This window comes from Carcharodon carcharias, chromosome 10 (genome assembly GCF_017639515.1).
Source record: "Carcharodon carcharias isolate sCarCar2 chromosome 10, sCarCar2.pri, whole genome shotgun sequence".
Lineage (NCBI taxonomy): Eukaryota > Metazoa > Chordata > Chondrichthyes > Lamniformes > Lamnidae > Carcharodon > Carcharodon carcharias.
In genome coordinates, this window is record NC_054476.1 from 162,489,428 (window position 1) to 162,510,022 (window position 20,595).

General features: G+C 43.0%; 1 protein-coding gene across 1 annotated transcript in view; it reads right to left on the minus strand.

Moving 5' to 3' along the window:
* The window catches only part of blmh (bleomycin hydrolase), a 103,321-nt gene extending 84,236 nt beyond the window's left edge, over nucleotides 1–19,085 (minus strand). The window contains exons 1-6 of the mRNA XM_041198366.1: nucleotides 18,729–19,085; nucleotides 14,399–14,596; nucleotides 6,692–6,801; nucleotides 5,428–5,581; nucleotides 2,644–2,732; nucleotides 568–660 (exon numbers count right to left, since the gene is read on the minus strand). Coding sequence (XP_041054300.1) covers nucleotides 568–660; nucleotides 2,644–2,732; nucleotides 5,428–5,581; nucleotides 6,692–6,801; nucleotides 14,399–14,596; nucleotides 18,729–18,738 — 654 coding nt within the window. The 5' untranslated portion in view covers nucleotides 18,739–19,085. The remainder of the gene's footprint in view (nucleotides 1–567; nucleotides 661–2,643; nucleotides 2,733–5,427; nucleotides 5,582–6,691; nucleotides 6,802–14,398; nucleotides 14,597–18,728) is intronic.
* Between the last annotated feature and the right edge of the window lie 1,510 nt (nucleotides 19,086–20,595).

Here is a 20,595-nt window from a genome sequence, read left to right on the forward strand (position 1 = left end):
AAGAGATAAGCGTATCACAGGTGTTAGACGATGTGTGATGTTTACATACAGTTTACTCATGAATGGTGCAGTAATCCACGATTGCCACTGACTGGGAGATTTAGGCCAACGCTGGGTGCATTGCTGCCACCCGCAAAGTTCTCTCCGACTTGACCACGCTACCCGTTTTCAGCCGTATCTTCCGATCCCGGCTGAAGCAGAAATGGGCAGCGCAGACACTCCAGGATAATTCCAGCGAGCGTAGGAAAGTGGCGGGGCAGAGGAGAAGACAAGCCCACACCACCTCCCCCCCCCCGCCTCCTTTTTTAGGAAAGTAGCTGTTGTATTCAGGTTAGTTTTTAACGGTCTCATGTCTTTTAATGAACGAGTGTGGGTTAGTGAAGGGGGTGAACAAATGTCTAGGCGGGCGTGTGGTCAGGTCGAGGGGTAGTCAGGTGGTCGGGGAGGGGGGGGGCTAGAGTCGGGTGTCACACTGGATTCTTAGATGTAGGGTTCCAAATTCAATCCAAAAGCCGCAAATTCAAAAATACATTGAATCGCCAATACTTATTAACAAAAGAAGCTCACCTCCTCAATCATATTGTCCTTTTCAGCCGAGAGTTCATCCTTGGACGATCCGTTTTTCACCAGCTTTCTTAGACGGCAACAATATTCTCGCAGCTAGGCACCAGAAAAGGAAGTAAAATTATCCAATTGCAACAGTTACCACAAAGGTCAAAACGGAAAAAAAAAGACTTGCATTTATTTCTTTCGAGAGCGCAGGGCATCTCCTAGCACTTTACAACCAGCTAACAGGGACACTTTTTGAGCATAGCCACTGGTGTAATATAGGAAACTTGGCAACCAATTTGCTTGCAGCAAGCTCCCCCAAACAAACAATGTTTTAAATGAGCAGATGATTTGACTGAAGGATAAATATTGGTCAGGACACGCAGGATAACAGCAACCACCACCCCCCCCCCCCCACCACCGGTTCTTCGAAATAGTGCCATGGGGTCTGTTACATCCACCCGAGCAGCAGATGTGGCCTCGGTTTAATGTCTCGTCCAAAAGATGCCACCTCTGGCAGTGCAGCACACCTTCAGTACTGCCCTGGCACCAGCTTTGACTTGTGTTCAGCGGGAATGAGACTTGAAACCAGACCCTTCGGGCTCAAGAGGCAAAAACGGCACCGACTCAAGATTTCGTCGCTGCTTTTCTTCTGATGTCCATTTAAGAACATGGTGAAGAGGAATAGGCCATTCAGCCCCTTGAACGTCTCCTCTCCCACCCCTTCCTGGTCTCTTCCCATTTGGTCGTACTTATATGGTCATCGCTACCTTAAACGCTAAATTGGCCATCCTCCAAATATCCTCACTGTTAAGACTAAGGCCTGAACTTTCTGTTTGGCAGCCCCCCCACCACCGACTGGGATCTCATGCCAGCTGGCCAATTAACGGTGAGAAGCTCGGTGTTGCCACGATCCGGGCGGGTTGAGGGCAGACTATGACCTCTCTGTGGGCGTGGGTGAGCGTTGCGGGAAATGTTAGGGAAGAAAACGGTTAAAGAAGTTCAACTGCTAATTATTATGTTGTTTAACTAAGCACCCATCTTGTTGTATCAAAGGGATAACAGCTGGGGCTAGTTCTTAGCGGAGAGTTTTATGACAAGCAATCCACCACCACCACCACCATGGAGGGTCCACGGACTCGGAGTGTCAAGCTGGCCCCGGGTTCCTCAAGTTCTTGGAAGGATGGGATCCCAGGGACAGTGTACTCAGGTCCGTGTGGAATTTATGAATGACAGCAACCAAAAAATGTGAAAGAACCAGCCTGTGAGGGAGATGTGCTTTTGGAATCGGAGCGTGAAGCAAGAAGATTACGATAACAGATGGTCAAAACTGACCCCAGCTTGAAGCTGCTACCGAATTCATTGGTTGCGGACATTTTCAAAGGTCTTTTTGACAAAACAGGACAATAAACATTATAAATAAGTAATCTTTATAAAATAAAAATTTAACTCTGTCTGAAGGAGTGCCTTGGTTTTGGTCTTCGTTTCAAAACAACTATTGGGAGTTTAACAGGAAAGCTCGCTGAAGTCAAACAGCTGCCTCAGGAAACTGCAAACCTTAAAAGATGATCAAATAAAAGGTTTAAAAAAAAAAACAGCAAAAATAAAAATAAATGTCCATGCATCACAATCAAGCACCTGAAAATATAGCTGCTAAAAATGATGTCCACAAATATTTAATTTTCATTTCATTATGGAAATTTCATCCTGCCCTTTGAAGAGGTTCGATGAAAAAAATGCAAAGGCTCCCTGGCTGATCTGTCTGTCAACCATAAGGTTGGACTTTAGCGCGCGCCTGCTGAGCGGAACATCGCACCGTGTGCGATGATGTCGGGACACTCGCCCGAAGTCATCTCGCGCGATCTTACGCCCGATCGGGTCAGACACACACACCCACCCATGGGATGCAAATTTCCGCCCCAGGACGCGTTGCAACGTTATATACAGGCTGGATGAAACTTTCCAATAGTTTCCCGATCTCGGTCACGGGGCACACGGGCCACCTTTGCGCTACTTCCCAAGATTTCAGCTCGGAATACAATGTGTAGAAAGCACGCAGCAAATTTTACAGCAATCATGTTAGCTTCTTCGTACCTTGTGATTCAGAACATCATTCATCGCCTTGCTGGCTTCCGAACTATGGGATTCAGGAAAGCACCTCTTTGGCATAATTCCATGTTTCTCTATAAGGTAGAGAAGAGATTTTTTTTTTCCATCCCAAAATATGTTAAAGGAGCTTCCTTATATCATCAGTTTTGCTTCCTCTTTTTACTCCTTTAAAGCTCAAGACTGAGGTCTCTTTCTTAATTGATAATTACAAATTTATAATTGTTCTGATTTAATAAAAAAGGTCCATGAAAGGCTTCTCCATTTGGTGCACCTAATGTCTGCAACAAATATTCCAAATAGCACAGGGTAGATTTTAAAGTCACCTAATCACCCCTTCTCCGTAAGCGTGCCTGTCGCTCCCTCTTCTATTTCAGATCTCTGCTTCTTCAGTCAGCACGGTGAATTACTCTACCTCCTGTGGGAACCATCCTTATTGTTTCCTGATTCAGAATGTCCAGCGGCACGACATAGTAGGAGTTTTCACCTCTGGCTATAAGAACTAGGTTGAATTTTCTCAAGCGCATTTAAAATAGAACTTGCAAGGCCAGCAGAGAGGACACTTCAGTTCCACAGGTTTACATTGGGCCCTGACACACGTCAGGAGTGACAGGACAGTCAACTAACCCAGTGCTGCCCAAAGTTGCTCTATTCAGAAGACTGCAAGGTACGTGATTGCTTTGGATCCAACTGCCTGTCTGGTCATGGGCACTCAGAAATCGGACTTCTCAATCCAAGCTCACAGATGCCATCTTCCAAAACACTGGAATAACTCAGGAGTTTGGTTTGTACTCTCGCTTGCTCCTATATATGAAAATCAAAGAATTATTTTTTTCCTTCCCCTTTTCATTAATGTTCCCCTCATCATGAAGCTTTTGATTCTGCTACAGTAAAATTCCCTAGGGGGTCAGGTCTATTTCAGCAAGTAACCCAGGAGGACATTACTCAGCTGTGAACTTTTACAGATGCAGCAACCTATTCAACTGCGGCATCTCACCAAACTAGATGCCAAACTTCCCTCGCTGCATCTCACCGGGTCCTTCCTTCTGGATGTCCTCTGCGCCCTTCCCCCCTCTCTAGCTGAAAAGCAGATAGCAAGGCATGGTGCGGTAAACAACAACTTTAAAATGTTTAAGTGTATTGCAACATATAGACACACAACATTGCCCAATCAAGCAGAGCTTCACCAGTTGGATTTATGGAGCTTCTGCTGCAAACTCAATTCTTCTAGGCACTACATTTTAGATACATGAACTTGTGATTTCATATCCAGCAGCTGTCATTGCAATATTTCCTCATCAGTTGTACAACAGACATGGTAAACAGAGGACAGCTTGCGATATGTTGGTACTCTTATGTTCTATGAGTCCCAGTCCAATCCTTAACTCAGATCACATATGAAAGCTTCGACAAAAAGAGGCAGGAAGAGCTGGGGAAGGTAGAATGGAAATGTAAAAACATGAGAGAAATTATTCCGGTCCTCTCCAATTTTTACTATTTGCTTTACAAAGGGAACATAATGCACCATCATTCGCTGTTGAAATAACCACTAGGCTAAAGGCATCCAACACTATTTGCAAACAAATCGCCACAGCAACTTCAGACGACAAGCAGGTGCACAATTAAATCCAAAGGTTGTTGTTGCAGATGTGCCACTCCCCACTGTTAGTGATATACTGTTTTCGCAAAGATGTCCGATTCATACTGGGATGCAGGAATTATGAAGATGCTGTATTTGTGCTGTGGATACAAACTAAACTTGCCACAGAATATCAAGTTGTGTCCAAGTACCCGGTTAACAATGTGACAAGTATTAATTTACTGCCAGTCAACCTCTCTGGCATTGAAAATTAACCTCTCTGGCATTGAAAATGAACTATTACAAGTGTGGAGTCATGGAATCTCATTCCTTGAGGTTTTAATTGTTGGAGATTTAAAAAATTCAAAATTTAATTTTTCTTTTAACTCTTCATTTCTTGCTAAATTTAATTATTCTCTCTTTTACAATATGTTCCAATGAAAGGTCACAGATGTGCAATGTTAACTGTCTGACCTGTTACTTCCAGCACTTTGTTTATTATTTCAGATTTTCAGCATCTGTAGTATTTTGCTTTTGTATTCTCTCTCCTGCTTGTTTTGTAGTGTTTATGCAGTTAATTTCATAATGCTTCAATCTGATTGTTTAAGGAGATACAGTCACTTACTTGTTGACTCAGATTCCAGATGCCAAATGTCCCTCGCTGCATCATTATCAGCTCCCACTTTCAGCAACTTATAGGAACTTAGAAACACGAGTCGGCCATTTTGCCCCCTCTGCCATTCAATGAAATCATGGCTGATCTGCAACCCGACTCCACATACCCACCTTTGTGCCATGTCCCTTAATATCTTTGGCTAACAAAAATCTAATCACTCAGATCTCAGATTTTAAATTTACAATTGATCCAGCATCAATTGCTGTTCTAGAAGAGAGTTCCAACCTTCTACCACTCTTTGTATGTAAAAATGTTTCCTAACTTCACTCCTGAAAGGTCTGGTTCTAACTTGTAGATGATATGCCCCCGGTCCTAGAATCCCCAATCTGTGGAAATAATTGCTCTCTATCCACTCGCTGTTCCACTTAGTAGTTAGCGATGGAAAATATTATCACAGTTAAAATAAGCAAGTCTAAATAACAGTGGGTGCTCTTCATTGCCCTATTACAGCAGATCCTATCCCATTACCAGGTAATTATTATTTCAGTTTTAAAACAAATAAAAAAATGGGTCTTACCAATGAGATTGACAAGCATATCCCACTGGCCTCCATCATTTGTGGGATTCATTAGCAGAAATTGCAAAAGTCTACCATCAAAGGGTTCTTCATCTTTGCCGGTTCTCTCCGCAATCTTAATGAACGCGTTCAAAAAGTAGTAGCAACGCTCAATCTGTGAAAGGGAAAATATTTACGTTCAAAAATAATACGATGCTTCAATGTCGCAGGTTTTCACACTGGCCAAGAACATCACTATGGATACAGTGCCTGGAGCATCCCCTTTTCCCGTGCTCATTTGACTTAACTGTGGTGTTCCACATACACTGCACTGTTTTCCTCTGACTAACTAATACCAACTTAGAAAGTAGAACAGTTATCCAAATACTTGAGGTCTTGTGGTTCAATGTGAGAGTCCCTGCTTCTGAGCCAGAAGCTCCAGGTTCAAGTCCCACCCAGGACCTGTGTGTTCAAAATGCAGCAAAATAGGTTGATATTAACCAGAAAATCCTTCCAACACACACCAATGGCAGACATTAAGAGCAGGAGAGATTCCTGAGAGATGTGATGGAAAAGTTGGAGCCTCTACCTTCACTGTCCATAACTCCATGTAAAAGTACATGTTGCCACAACAACTCAGACCCCCTTATACCATCACCATCTGAATACTTCCCTAGGATTCTCCCCACGTGTGCAGGTATTAGCAGGAGCTCTGCAAGGTGTGAATATTTGCAGGAAACTTGCTCCCCAAACAAAAACTGAAAAGCATTTCTTGCATCACAATAATCCACACAATTCCAAAAGATATAACTCAAATGAAAAGTAATTCAAAATCTTTAGAGAAGCAAAGAAAATGCTTCAAACTGACCACCTCTGAGCTATTAGAATAGATTAGGAGGATTACAAAGTACATGAAGGAATTTAAGTGATGTATACCATAAAATCAGCACTGAATGGGAATTGTAATCTTAATTCAATGTCACTGTTGTTTGTGTTAAAAACTTCTGTATCACTGGCCTTAATTCTTTCTCCTCAGGTACTTGCAAGATTTCACATAACACAGGTGGTTCAAAAATCAGACATTTGACAGGTCAAAGAGCTTCCGGATATCTCTTATCACATCTTAATGGTTACGGTATACTGATTCAATATATTCAGGCATGTAAACAATGCATTGTACAAAACTACACTTCAGAGCTTAATCAATCAGTTTATATTCTAAGGTATTTCGCTTCCACAAAAGCAATGATACATTATGTAGATGCATGAAATGTTTTTATAGTACCTTATCCCAGAAGAACAAGTAGGATTGACTGAACTCAAATTCTTCAATATTGAATTTCTTCATCAGTGGAAGCCGTATCGCATTGAGGCAGGAGAAAATCCAACATTGCCCTGAAAATATTTTATATAAACAAAGTTAACATGAATAATCATAGTCTTGTGAGGTGGAGGGTGGATGGGAAGGTGGAAAATTACACTTTAATCACAGTGATAGTGTCCACATATACATCCATGATCCTATAGAGTGTATTCCATTTATCAAGGATAGGGAGGTTATCAATCGGCAACCCTGCTCTTCCACACAGGGGGTGAGGGCAGAATTCATAGAGTTATACAGCACAGAAACAGGCCCTTCAGCCCATTGTGTCCATGCCGGCCATCAACCCATCTATTCTAATCCCATTTTCCAGCGCTTGACTGGTAGCCCTGTATGCTGCGGTGTTTCAAGTGTTCATCTAAATACTTATTAAATGTTGAGAGGTTTCCTGCCTCTACCACCACCTCGGGCAGTGTGTTCCAGATTCCAACCATCCTCTGGGTGAAAAGATCTTTCCTTAAAACCCATCTAAACCTCCTGTCCCTTACCTTAAATCTATGCCCCCCTGGTTATTGACACCTCCGCTAAGGGGAAAAGTTTCTTCCTATCTACCCCCCTCAATTTTGTATACCTCTATCATTTCTCCCCTCAGCTTTCTCTGCTCTAGGGACAACAACCCCAGCCTATCCAGTCTCTCTTCATAGCTGAAACGCTCCAGCCCAGCCAACATCCATTCAAAAGGAGAATCATCCAAAATGACTCATGGCCACCCAGAGAGGCCAGTTTCAAACTGTCATTGGTAGGGTTGAGTGCAAGTCATGTGTCTACCCTCCTCAATCAAGTTCCATTGGGTTACAGGGAATTCAATAAAGTGGGAAAGAACATTTTTTTTAAAAAAATGCAGGCCCCACACTCTGGAAAGAAAAGATAAATACATTATCCAGAGAATTGCAGAACTTGACTTTAGGTGAAAAAAGCAGAATCGATTTTCTCTATTTCCTTCACAGAATCATAGGGTAGTGGGGAGTCCGCAGAGCTCCTTCTTCAGGGTGGGGCTGGACACGCCAGATCCCACCTTCTGTGGGGCATTCCCCACAACTGCACCAGTTCCAGCAGCTGGGCCTCCGCTGACAGGTGCCGATGAGGGAAGGACGGTGCCCTTAGGTGGCAGAGCCAGAGGCCTTGAGCACGGAGGCAGCAGCCACAAAGGGGGGAAAAAAGAGAAAGAGAGAGGGAAAAGAAGAGAGAGAGAGGGAAAAGAAGAGAGAGAGAGGGAAAAGAAGAGAGAGAGAGGGAAAAGAAGAGAGAGAGAGGGAAAAGAAGAGAGAGAGAGGGAAAAGAAGAGAGAGAGAGGGAAAAGAAGAGAGAGAGAGGGAAAAGAAGAGAGAGAGAGGGAAAAGAAGAGAGAGAGAGGGAAAAGAAGAGAGAGAGAGGGAAAAGAAGAGAGAGAGAGGGAAAAGAAGAGAGAGAGAGGGAAAAGAAGAGAGAGAGAGGGAAAAGAAGAGAGAGAGAGGGAAAAGAAGAGAGAGAGAGGGAAAAGAAGAGAGAGAGAGGGAAAAGAAGAGAGAGAGAGGGAAAAGAAGAGAGAGAGAGGGAAAAGAAGAGAGAGAGAGGGAAAAGAAGAGAGAGAGAGAAACACAGCAGGCAGAAGAGCAGGAGCCCTCGAATGGTGAGCTGCAACATGATAGGAGCAACAGCCATGAATAGAGCAGCCCAAAGCCTCTGTCAGTGTCTGGAGAACTGGTGAGGTGAACTGGAGCTGGCACACAGTGACCAAGGAGGACAGTCTGGAGGTGAGGAAGATACTCTTTGTGGTCTGGATGGCAAGGTAATCTGTTTTACACAGTGGAGGGGAATTAACAATCAGAATGCCACGAGTGGGGTGGCTCATAACCCCATTCCTTTGCTGCGATCACTAACTGCTGCTTCTGTACGATGCAAGGCATCCCTGCTCCCACTGTCCCACAACCAGGTCTGCTACCCGACTGATTAGAGACCAGGAGCTTAACTCGCGATGGTTTCCATGCACGTCTGGAGTATCAGACCACAGTGGTCGCCTGTGAAAAGTTTGTTTCTTTAATTAAGCTTTCCATGCATGTACTTATAGGTTTGATGCCAGTGGAATAAAGGATCAGTGTGCTGGACCTTTCATGCATTCAGTGTGCTTTAATTTTAAGTTACAACAGAATCACAGAATGGTTACAGCACAGAAGGAGGCCATTTGGCCCCTCTTGCCCGCACTGGTTCCCTGAAGGAGCAAGTGCCATTCCCTGGCCTTCTCCCATAGCCCTGCACATTCTTCCATTTCAGATAATAATCCAATTCCCTCTTGAACGCCTCCACTGAACCTACCTCCATCACTTTCATGCAGCGGATTCCAGATCTGAACCACTTGCTGTGTGATAAAAGGTTTTTCCTCATGTCTCCATTGTTTCTTTTGCCTATTACTTTACATCTGTGCGCTCTCGTTCTCAATCCTTCCACCAACGGGAACAGGTTTTCCTTATCTGCTCTGCTCAGGCCCTTCAAGATTACATAGACCTCTAGCAAATCTCCCAGTTTTCTCCTCTCCAGGAAAAACTGTCCCAACCTCTCCAGTCTATGTAACTGAAGTTCCTTGTTCCTGACACCATTTTCATGGATCTTTTCTGCACTGTCTCCAACACCTTCAACATCTTTTCTAAAGTGTGGTGCCCAGAACGAGGCACAATACTTCAGTCGAGTCCAAACCAGTGTTCTACACAAGTTTAATATAACTTCCTTGCTTTTGTACTCTTTGCACCTATTAATAAAAGCTAGGATGCTGTCTGCTTTATTAACCACTTTCTCAACCTGTCTTGTCACTTTCAGTGACTGGACATACACACCCAGATCCTTCTACTCCTGTACTCCCTTTAGAATTATACCCTGTATTTTATGTTGTCTCTCTGTATTTGTCCTACCAAAATGAATCATTTCACATTTCTCTGCATTAAAATCTTATCTGCCACTTGTCTGTCCATTCCACCAACCTGTCTATGTCCTTTTGAAGTTCTACACTATCCTCCTCACAGCTCACAATGCTTCCAGGTTTCATGTCATCTGCAAATTTTGTAATTATGCCCTGTACACCAAGGTCCAGGTCATTAGTATATATCAGGAAGAGCAAAGGTCCAAACATTGACCCCTGGGGAACTCCAGTACAAACATTCCTCCAGTCTGTAAAACATCCATGATCTACTACTGTTTCCTGTTATTCAGCCAATTTTGTACCCATATCGCTATTGTCCCTTTATTCGAGTTATAACTTTTCTTCATTAAAAATATTACCACATCCAGTTTGCAAAGGCAGGAAGATCCAAATAACAGGTCTTTTGTGCCCTATAATTATGGGGAGCGTGTTCATCCCCTCTGAACAATTCCCGTCTCAGTAACAAAGGGGTTCTCAGATTTCGCTTGTTGCGTTTCCAAGTTCATCGCTGATCCATCCGAGTCCATCCAGCTCTTCAAATAATCCAAAATACCTTCCCGACATGCTCACGTGGGTAAAAGGTTAGTGAGAACCTTCTGCTGATTCACAAAGCAAACCTGTCTAGTCACACTTCACAAAGTCACACCTCATAATATCCTCTGCCATGAGCACCGCCACAGAAGGTTCACTAGTATTTTACAATAACACAAATGCTGGTGGTGTTTTAAGGAAGTAGCAAGGCATCAAGTTCAGGTAACCTCAAAATCATTCAAGCTTCACTCTCCTGGTGTATGCCGTCATATGTGTCTGACATGATGATAACGCTTGATGAAGAGTTATGATTTGAAAAGCGCCAATACTAACACAACCATTGTAGCCACTACAGTGACTGGGGTTGCAGACAAAAGATCACAGGCTAGTGCCTATGTTGAGATAACAGAGAAAAGGGCTAAATCCATACTGACAATAAGTTTGCTGAGAAAATGAAAATCTTGATGACAAATTCTGATGAGCTGTAACTTGATGAACAAATCAGGGAACTGCAATAACATAGCGTACCCCAACCAACCAAGTGATTCAATTAGCAATTTTCACTGTCTATAACTGACAGTGAAAGTTTCAAATTGAGGAGCAAGCTAAAGTTGTGGGTTTGGACAATAACATCAGTTAACTATTGTCAGTGTTGGATCAAGTGCTGATGATTTTCTACATCGACTAGAATGCAAGAGGTTATAAAGCCTTGATGGTGAAGTGCAATGCTCTTTGCTGACCAATTGTGTTATTATCTTTTATCCAAATCACAGGCTAACAAAACGTCAGTGCTCCAGCACCCCGGCAGAAGTTTAGGGGGAAAAAAAAGACCCCACAAATCGTAAAATGAAAACCAATAATGATCACAAGATTAGTTTTGGGGCCAAGTGGAAAGACAGTCAGGGTAACATTGTGCTAAGAAGCAGCAGAAACAGCTGCTGCAAGGGATTGCTTAACCACTGTATTGTGCTACCTCCAACTAGTTCCACCCCCCCCCCCCCCCCCCTCCACAGCTTAGTAGGTGTAATTAGATACTGTCTAATATGGTTCTAATCCAGATATTCAGGTCGGTCCCAAGTTTGACCATCTGAATGTGTTTGAGGTATCTGCACACAACCAGCAATGGTAGAACTACAATTGTTCCCATCCCCTGGAAGGAATGTGGGGATGAAAATGGCCATGACTTTTTACTTGATGTCACTATGCACTGACTCTAATAGAAAGTGTACATTGATCACTACAGGACAGAAATAGGCTTCATAGCTCATACTACTGTTTTTCTCCATCTAGTCTCATCGCACTGTTTTGCCCACTTCCAATGTCCTTGAATATCCTATTTAATACCATTCAAAAATACTAATGGCATCTGTGCAAACAATGGCATGTGGTAGAGTACTCCACAATCTAATCATCTGCTAGGAAAGACTTTCTCTAAACTCCCCTTTTAATTCTCCAGTGATTATCCAAAACTTGTGTCCTTTTATTATCACCTTGCTGTGCAACAATGGTATGTGGTAGAGTACTTTTTAAAATTTTCATTCATAGGATGTGGGCATCACTGGCTAGGCCAGAATTATTACACATCCTTAATTGCCCTTGAGAAGGTGCTGGTGAGCTGCCTTCTTGAATCACTACAGTCCATGTGGTGTAGGTACTCCCACACTGCTGCTGGGGAGAGAGTTCCAGGATTTTGACCCAGTGACAGTGAAGGAACAGCGAGATATTTCCAAGTCATGGTGATGAGTGGCTTGGAGGGGAACTTTCAGTTGGTGGTGTTCCCATGTATTTGCTGCCCATGTCCTTTCAGATGGTAGTGTCATGGGTTTGGAAAGTGCTGTCTAAGGAGGCTTGGTGAGTTCCTGCAGTGCATCTTGTAGATGGTACACACTGCTGCCACAATGCATCGGTAGTGGAGAGAGTGAATGTTTATGGATGGGGTGTCAATCAAGTGGGCTGTTTTGTCCTGGATAGTGTCAAGCTTCTTGAGTGTTGTCGGAGCTGCACTCATCCAGGCAAGTGGAGAGTATTCCATCATACTCCTGACTTGCGCCTTACAAATGGATAGGCTTTGGGGAGTCAGGATTCTCAGCCTCTGACTTGCCCTTGTATCCACAGTATTTATACATATAGTCCAGTTCAGTTTCTGGTCAATGGTAACCCCCAGGATGTTGATAGTGCGTGATCCAGTGATGGTAATGCCATTGAATGTCAAGCTGCAATGGTTAGATTTTCCCTTGTTGGAGATGGTCATTGCCTGGCACTTGTGTAGCACGAATGTTACTTGCTACCTATCATCTCAAGCTTGAATATTGTCCAGGTCTTGCTGCAATTGGACATGGACTGCTTCAGTATCTGAGGAGTCTCGAGTGGTGCTGAACATCATCAGCAAACATCCCCACTTCTGATCGTTTGAAGGAAGGAAAGTCATTGATGAATCAGCTGAAGATGGTTGGGCCAAGGACACTACCCTGAGGAACTCCTGCAGTGATGTCCTGGAACTGAGATGAATGACCTCCAACAACCGCAACCATCTTCTTTCATGCTAGGTATGATGCCAACCAGGAGAGTTTTCCCCTGATTCCCATTGAACCCAGTTTCGCTCGGGCTCCTTGATGCCATATTCAGCCAAATGGTGCCTTGACATCAAGGGCAGTCAGTCTCACCTCATCTCTGGAGTTCAGCTCTTTTGTCCATGATTGACCCCAAGGCTGTTATGAGATCAGGAGCTGACCTCAGCACAATCTCTACAATCTAATCTTCTATTACCTTTTAATTCTCCAGTGATTATCCAAAACTTGTGTCCTTTTATTATCATTTTGTTGACCAATGTAAATAGTCTTCCTCTATCTGACATAACATAACCCCTTATAATTTCAAAGGACTTCAACATTCTCCATCAATTGCAATGAAACAGTGCTCTAATTTCTCACCTGTCTTCATAAATGTAACCTCTTGTGCCCAGTAACATTCTACAAAATCTACTTTGCACAATCTCTCCACTGTTTTTACAATGACAAGGTTTTTAATTGTATCTCAGAAGGTGTCTCACGTGTATAGAGCAAAAAAACAGTGATGCTAATTGGCTCATACATTCACTAACTAAACAGGAATTGCACAGTTTTGGTGGGCAGGCCTAGAATTAGTTACTGAACACACTCATTTCATTGGTCATTTAGAAACGCCTACAAGAAGTTTCTCCCCACACACATGCCCAACCTTCTAGCTGGGATTGATTTGAAAATTCCACTTGGGGCTTTGAAGCTGGAGATTTTTAATTGCTCATGCACAGAAAAAAAGGCCAAATGTTTGATATAGTTTGAGACATTAAATTAAAAAAAATCCCTATGTAGTTTACAATGAGTATTTCTGTGTTTAGGGAAATTGATATTTGCAACTGAGGCTAGAAATAATATATTTACAAGATTCCTTGATTTTCACCTTAGACATCAACCTGCTGGGTCTGGACACTGGGAAATGACACATTCCGCAAGGTTATGTTCATTGGATACATGACAAAGTACTGTGCGTCTCACACACACGTATTTTATAAACAGACAACAAGACTGAGAGAGGAATGAACAAAGTTGATTCATGCATGTTTCACTGATATGTTAAGTACACGTTATCACAAATGTGAAAACCAAAAGCAAAATGCTGCTGAAAATCTGAGATAACAGAAAATGTTAGAAATACCCAGCAGGTCAGGCAGCATCTGTGGAGAGAGAAACAGGGTTAACATTTCAGGTCAATCACCTTTCATCAGGTGCTCTGGAAAACATAGATCATCTGTTTTCAACAGCACTGGACACTGGGATTTAATCCTCTCTCTCAGAAGACCCTTTCAAACCAAGGCTGCAGCTGGTTTCATCGCTGGCTGCTAAGCGTTTTTGCTAGCAACCGGGAGAAGTCTAAGCCAATCAAACTAAAGTCACAATCCTGACCTTGGAATTATTTCCCATAAACAAGAATGGGGTGAATTGAAAGAATTAGGGAGACTATAAATATTAGAAAGGACTTCTGTAACATAAGTGGGGTTTTATACACTGAGTAAGATGCAAGACATATTTAAGGCGAATACCAAATCATTACTATAATGAGGCATTTATTTGGCATAATATCAAATATTCCAAACTAAATGTCAGGGTCATTGTGTTTCTCTATTTCAGAATAGTTCATTGGATAATAATTACCTGTATTTTTCTGGTTTGTAACTGGCTTTCCTTCTGCAGGAATGACATTCTTGAACACTTGCGATGTTTCCTGGATAACTTGTCTCTGAAGGTAAGCTTGCAGAAGATCACCACCAGTTGCTACATTCTGGGCAAGTTTGTAATGTGGCACAGCCTTGAAGTTTTTGGTGAAAGCCACCACCTTCTTTGGACAAAGGCCTATGACAATAACCAAAAAATGACAGTCAAGTTTCACATCTTGCAGACAATTGCTTTAAATTCTTGCTCAAGTTAACAAGCATCGGGTTTTTTTGATGATATTCTGTCACCTAATGTAGTTCTGTGCTGGCTGGAATTATGGAAGTGATGTGAAGACTGGCCAAGCAGTGATTTTGAACTGTCCTTAAGTAAGAATCAAGAAGCTTAAATCATGTTTCAGTAACTTTTTGCGATTTTAAACTTATAGCTGAGACCCACACCCACCACAAATGCATATTGGGAAGCTTAGATAAGGAGATCTGTGGGCCATGCAAGATTTTCTAACTGTGCCAAAATGTTCATTCTATGCTTCTGCCAAAAAAAGAACCCTACACTGGGTGAGCTTATTTGTACCTTTATATAGATCAGCTCTAGCTCGCATCTAATTTAACTCCCACATAATACCCAAATGCAACATAACTCACCTATCTGATTTTACTTTGAGTATTAATTTAGATTAAAAAAGGATGGCATCAGGCGTTTTTATTGGGAGACAGTAAATAAAACAAAAATATACATAATCAGAAAACTTTGGGCTTAATTAGCAACATATTTTGGAATGAACAAATAATACATTCCAAGTAAATAAACACAAGTGCCATCACAAAGTATAAGGGACATATATGGTGAAGCTTGCAAACTTGCTAGATGGGAGCAGAAGGTAACAGAATCAGATCTATAGTGTTACCTTGGGCCATAACCTCACTCAGCAGGTCTGTTCACCAGGAGCAGTGTCTTGCAAAACTGTTGCTGTGCATCATTAACAACTTCAGTGCTTCCTACCTGATTAAACAAATTTATCTGTCTGCACAAAACATAGACAACTGAAGGTATTCATTCTACGTGTCTGCGGTCAATTGCTACGGAGAGGTGATGGGTTACATATAACCCAGAGGGGCAGCAATTGCATCTCTCACAACACAACTGCAGCACTCTCAACTTTCCTCCCATATTTTGGAATTGATCTATGGGAGGGGAACGAGGGGGTAGGTGAGGTACACCCGCTTTAATTACGCTTCATCCTAAAAAAAAATTAATAAAGAATTGAATAGAGACATCTGACAAAGCAAATAAGTCAGAATCAAAGGACATGAAACATCACCTGAAGTTCATGGCCAGCAGTAACTCATTGCCATTTCAAGTGACCTAACAATAAATAAACTCAGACTTTGAAAATATACAGCAGCTACATCACTTCAAAAAAAGCTATTCATTGTGTGACATGTTGAGACACTCATGAGATATCTTATAAATCAGTGTTAACTATAATTCAGTAAATGGTATCTATATAAACTAGTTACTAAGATGGTAATGGAAGGAATAGCTCAAGAGTTAAGATGGTAAGTAAGCTGGTGTTGATTTTGTTTTATTCAAAATTCATACAATTGTGTATAACTACTATGAATCATCAAATATACCAATGCTCCTATTAATTCCCAAGCGTGCAAAGCCATGCAGCAGCCAGAAGCTCATTCGCAGGCCTTATTCCAATATAAATACCACAAGCAAAAAAATTGAAGTGTGAAAATACTGGCTGCACAATGCAAGTTTATGGAGACATTGCACTGCACCCAGTTTAGTTAGAGAGAAGCATAGTGGAAAGACAAAGAAATTACTTTGAGAACAAGCAGAGGGGTGATTTTTGTCCAACTGCACGTACCTTTTTTTTAAAAAGAGAAAAGAACAGACCTGGGAACTACAACTGAATGAGAGGAAGGCAAAAGGGGAGTCATCCCATATCACTCTGATGTAATCCCTCAGCACAACCCAAACTGCATACGCCTATTCCTGTAAACTAATTAACAACCAGGCCCATCGGTTCCTTCTGTTAGGGAACTTGGCCAATCAGCAGCAAACAGATGGTGCCAGCCATTCATCACACTTACCCAAAGACTTTTTATGAGCTTTCGCATTGAAACGTGTAAATTAGGGAGCCACTCTCTATAGGGGCCTAGGACCTGCGTGAGTAGGGCAAGAAACCGCATTTCCCCTTAACCCATCAGATTGGAGAATCATTAAGGTGCAGCGCAGAGTCTGAACCAGGAAGTGTCAGAGTCAAATTATATACCAAAAGCAAAAGGAGAGGGAAAAATGTGGGATTAAGAGACAGACAGACAGACAGACAGAAAAAGTAAAATGTGTTTAAGTCTCCAATAATTAGAATCTGAAGGAATGAGACTCCAGTTTTAAAAGTTAATTTTCAGCACCAAGAGAAGTTCAAAACAAAAACAGAATTACCTGGAAAAACTCAGCAGGTCCGGCCAGGTAATTCTGTTTTTGTTTTGGATTTCCAGCATCCGCAGTTTTTTTGTTTTTAACCAAGAGAAGTTGTTTGGCAATGATTAAGACTTACCACATCATTAAATGTTTGCTCACACTGGAATGGAGAGGCTTCAACTTTTTCTCACATACGTACTGGGTTACCTGTTATATTGTTATATTAGTTCTAAAGAATTAGGGACTATATTGTCATGCGCATGTATAATCCGGAATGGCACATCCCTCATCATCACATTATAGTGGCCTGAGGTGCAATAGTGTAGCAGACCACAGCACATGGGGAGGTCTGTGAGATGCAGAGTAGGAAACCGCAAAAGCTCTCGCTAAAAGTGTGACTGTTTCAAACTTTTGGGAAGCTCAGATCTATCATGTCAGCGTAGCAAGCTCTCTTGCTGCTTCAATGTATCTGAATGTCCAAGTCCGGATAGATACCAGCTACAGCACAGCTTCTGGGAGACTCAGGAGGTCTGTGGACAGCAACTTCCTCGATTCTGCACTTACTGATGTTGGGCCTCGACGTTATTTACTGCACAATCTGGCTTGACGGGTCTGCATTATGAAGAAAAAAGTGTTCCTCGCCCCCTGCACTGTACTGTACTCCGATCAGAAAAGAGCAGTTTGTCAGCGGGTATCCCACACAACTCACAAGGGGCACAGCCACAAGCAGCAGTGCCAGTGCTGCACAAAACTGGCAATCTGAGAAACGCTACCCAGATCTTAAATGGGTGTCATCCCCCCCTTTGTTAAACTCGTTCCCTATTCTTATTCCTCCGAGTTAAACAACATCACCCCTTACAAAATGTGAGCTTCAGAAAGCAAACAGTGTTTTGGGGGAATTTAGTACAAAGGAGGTGGTGGGAGGGGAGGGGGGGGGGAATCTTTAATCCCCTTAAATAAAAAAATGCTTAACTGCCTGCAGGCCTTAACACTGACTCAGCATTCACTGAGCTCCCGCACAAACTCCAATCACAGATTAAACCACACACACACACACACACACACACACACACACACACACTGTGTGCATTCAGTGTGAAGCCGAGCGAGCTGGATCAGCATTGGCAGGAGCTGCTGCCACTGACACAGGCACCTTTGCAGAGCTGCTGCATCAGGAGTCAAAATACCACCACCACCCCCCTCTCCTCCCCCAACACACAGACACACACACACACAGACTGACACACACAGACTGACACACACAGAGACAGACGCAGAGACAGACGCAGAGACAGACGCAGAGACAGACGCAGAGACAGACGCGCGCATGCAAAGACACACACAGACGCACGCGCACACACACAGACGCGCGCACACACACACAGACGCGCGCACGCACACACAGACGCGCGCACGCACACACAGACAGACGCACGCACACACAGACAGACGCACGCACACACACACACACACAGACAGACGCACGCACACACACAGACAGACGCACGCACACACACACACACAGACAGACACACACACACACACACACAGACAGACACACACACACACACACACACAGACAGACACACACACACACACACACACAGACAGACACACAGACACACAGACAGACACACAGACAGACACAGACACACGCAGACAGACACAGACACACGCAGACACCCAGACAGACACAGACAGACACAGACACACCCAGACACAGACAGACACAGACACACACAGACACACACCCAGACACAGACACACACAGACAGAGACAGACACACACAGACACACACACACACAGACACAAGGAAGGGGATGACTCAGCAGAGCCTGGGACACAGAAAGGCAGAGAAGGCGCCGGCTTCCTTACCCGGTGTCATCCCTGCAGCAAGAGGATTACAACAAAAAAAAGTTTCCTTCTCCGGGAGAGGCTGGATTTCTGCAACTTTTTAAGGGCTGGCGAAGGAGTCAGAGAGGCTGCGGCGTCTTAAAGGAACAACCGGAAACAGGAAACAGAGAACAAAACTTCAGGCAGTGGAGAGATTGGGTTCAAGCTGGGATCTGTCAGTAACCAGAAGCTGCGGCTGTTTAAAGAAGCGGCGTAAGGACCACCTACAATGTCTCTGCTTGGACTCCGGGCCGCATCTTACTATTGGGTTTAAATGGGGAGGGGGTGGGGGGTGGACACAAAAACACCCTCTGCCACACCCTGGGAGCAGAGTGCATTACACTTGTACAAAGGCTGCAAGCATTTTTATTGTCTGTGGGATGGGAGAGAAAAAAAATATATCCTTTCACAATCCTGTCATATTTCATCACATTAAACAACGCCCCCCCCCCCCCCCCCCCCCCCATAATGAATATTTGTAAGGTCGACAAAAATACCAACTTTCAAAACGTACCTATTTCAGAATCGTATTTTGATGGGTGTTGAAGGACGCTCCCGTAAATTGGAAGGGCGGAAAGCACTCAGTGAAAGGTCCTACATTCAAAGTGCACTTCTAAGAACTTTTCCACGCACTATTCCCAATCTCCTTACCCCCAACAGGATGTACAACTGGCTGTGTATTTTCTCTAATTGTTACCGATTAGGGACAATGCTGTCAAGGTTGGGGGGGTGGGGGTGAACAGATTGTCATTACTCCCTCTAAATCGTATGAAAAGTGGCAGATTTATTCAGTGCTGAGCCATGGAGACCAGGGTCTCTTTTCCACTCTCAATCCCAGGTCTGTACTGAATTAGTTGATGTGCAAGTGGGGGAGCTACAATCAGTTTCAGTGACCCTGATTTAGGGAGGAAGGAAATGGGGCTTTTACTCCTCTAGTCCTGGCTGCAAGTATGTATGCATAGGCCAACATCAAGATGATGGTTGCAAGTCCTTCTATGGCCATAAACTGCAAAACATTGCCAGTGCTGCTCACATCGCATGAAAGAATAAACAAAATTCAGTATTTTTTGTTGGAAACCATTTAGACACTTTTGGTATTAGCAACAACAGTTAATTGTACTGAATATATTGATATATTGGTGGCTGGAGCTATCCTTAGGAGGGTCAATATCAGGATTTAAGGCCTATGTACAAATGGCATGGGGGTGGGAGGAGAAGCTACCACAACCAGAGGTATTTCAATCATAGGAACATGCCTATGCTCACTGCATCAGTGACTTTCTTTCTGCAACTCTTGGTCCTTGACTCAGTTTTTGTAAAGATATTAGCTCACTTTATGGCTGCACTGGGTACTTGTAAAGTTAGTGAAAGCAAAATCCTTGCAGAAGTAGCAAAGGAATATTGTAAACAACTTCCTTATTCTACTGTTACAAAAATCTAGTTTGAGGTTCACTTGTTTTAGTATATAATTTTTCAATTTAGGAATTAAAGTTTTTAACAGTAGAAAAATGGGATAAATGCAATTAAAGCAGCTTGGAGTCTATTACACTTAAAATGTTGGGATCATGTTGCTTTAAGGGGTTAGCAGCTAGAAAGGTGAAGATCATAAAACAGTAGGTGGGCTTACTTAGCCCGAGAACTGGAGATGTGACATCTGCACTGTTTGCAAAGAAGTGCAGTCCAGAGAGATGTTTTTCTTATGGGACTTAGAGCCAAATTAATTCAAAAGCATTCAGTAAGTCCTCAAACATTGTAAAAATCCAGTTATTTAAGATAAATAAAAGAAATTGTAAATGAGGGATAATTAAATTAAAGGCTGGTTTGAGGTTTGCCCAGACAGGCTATGTCA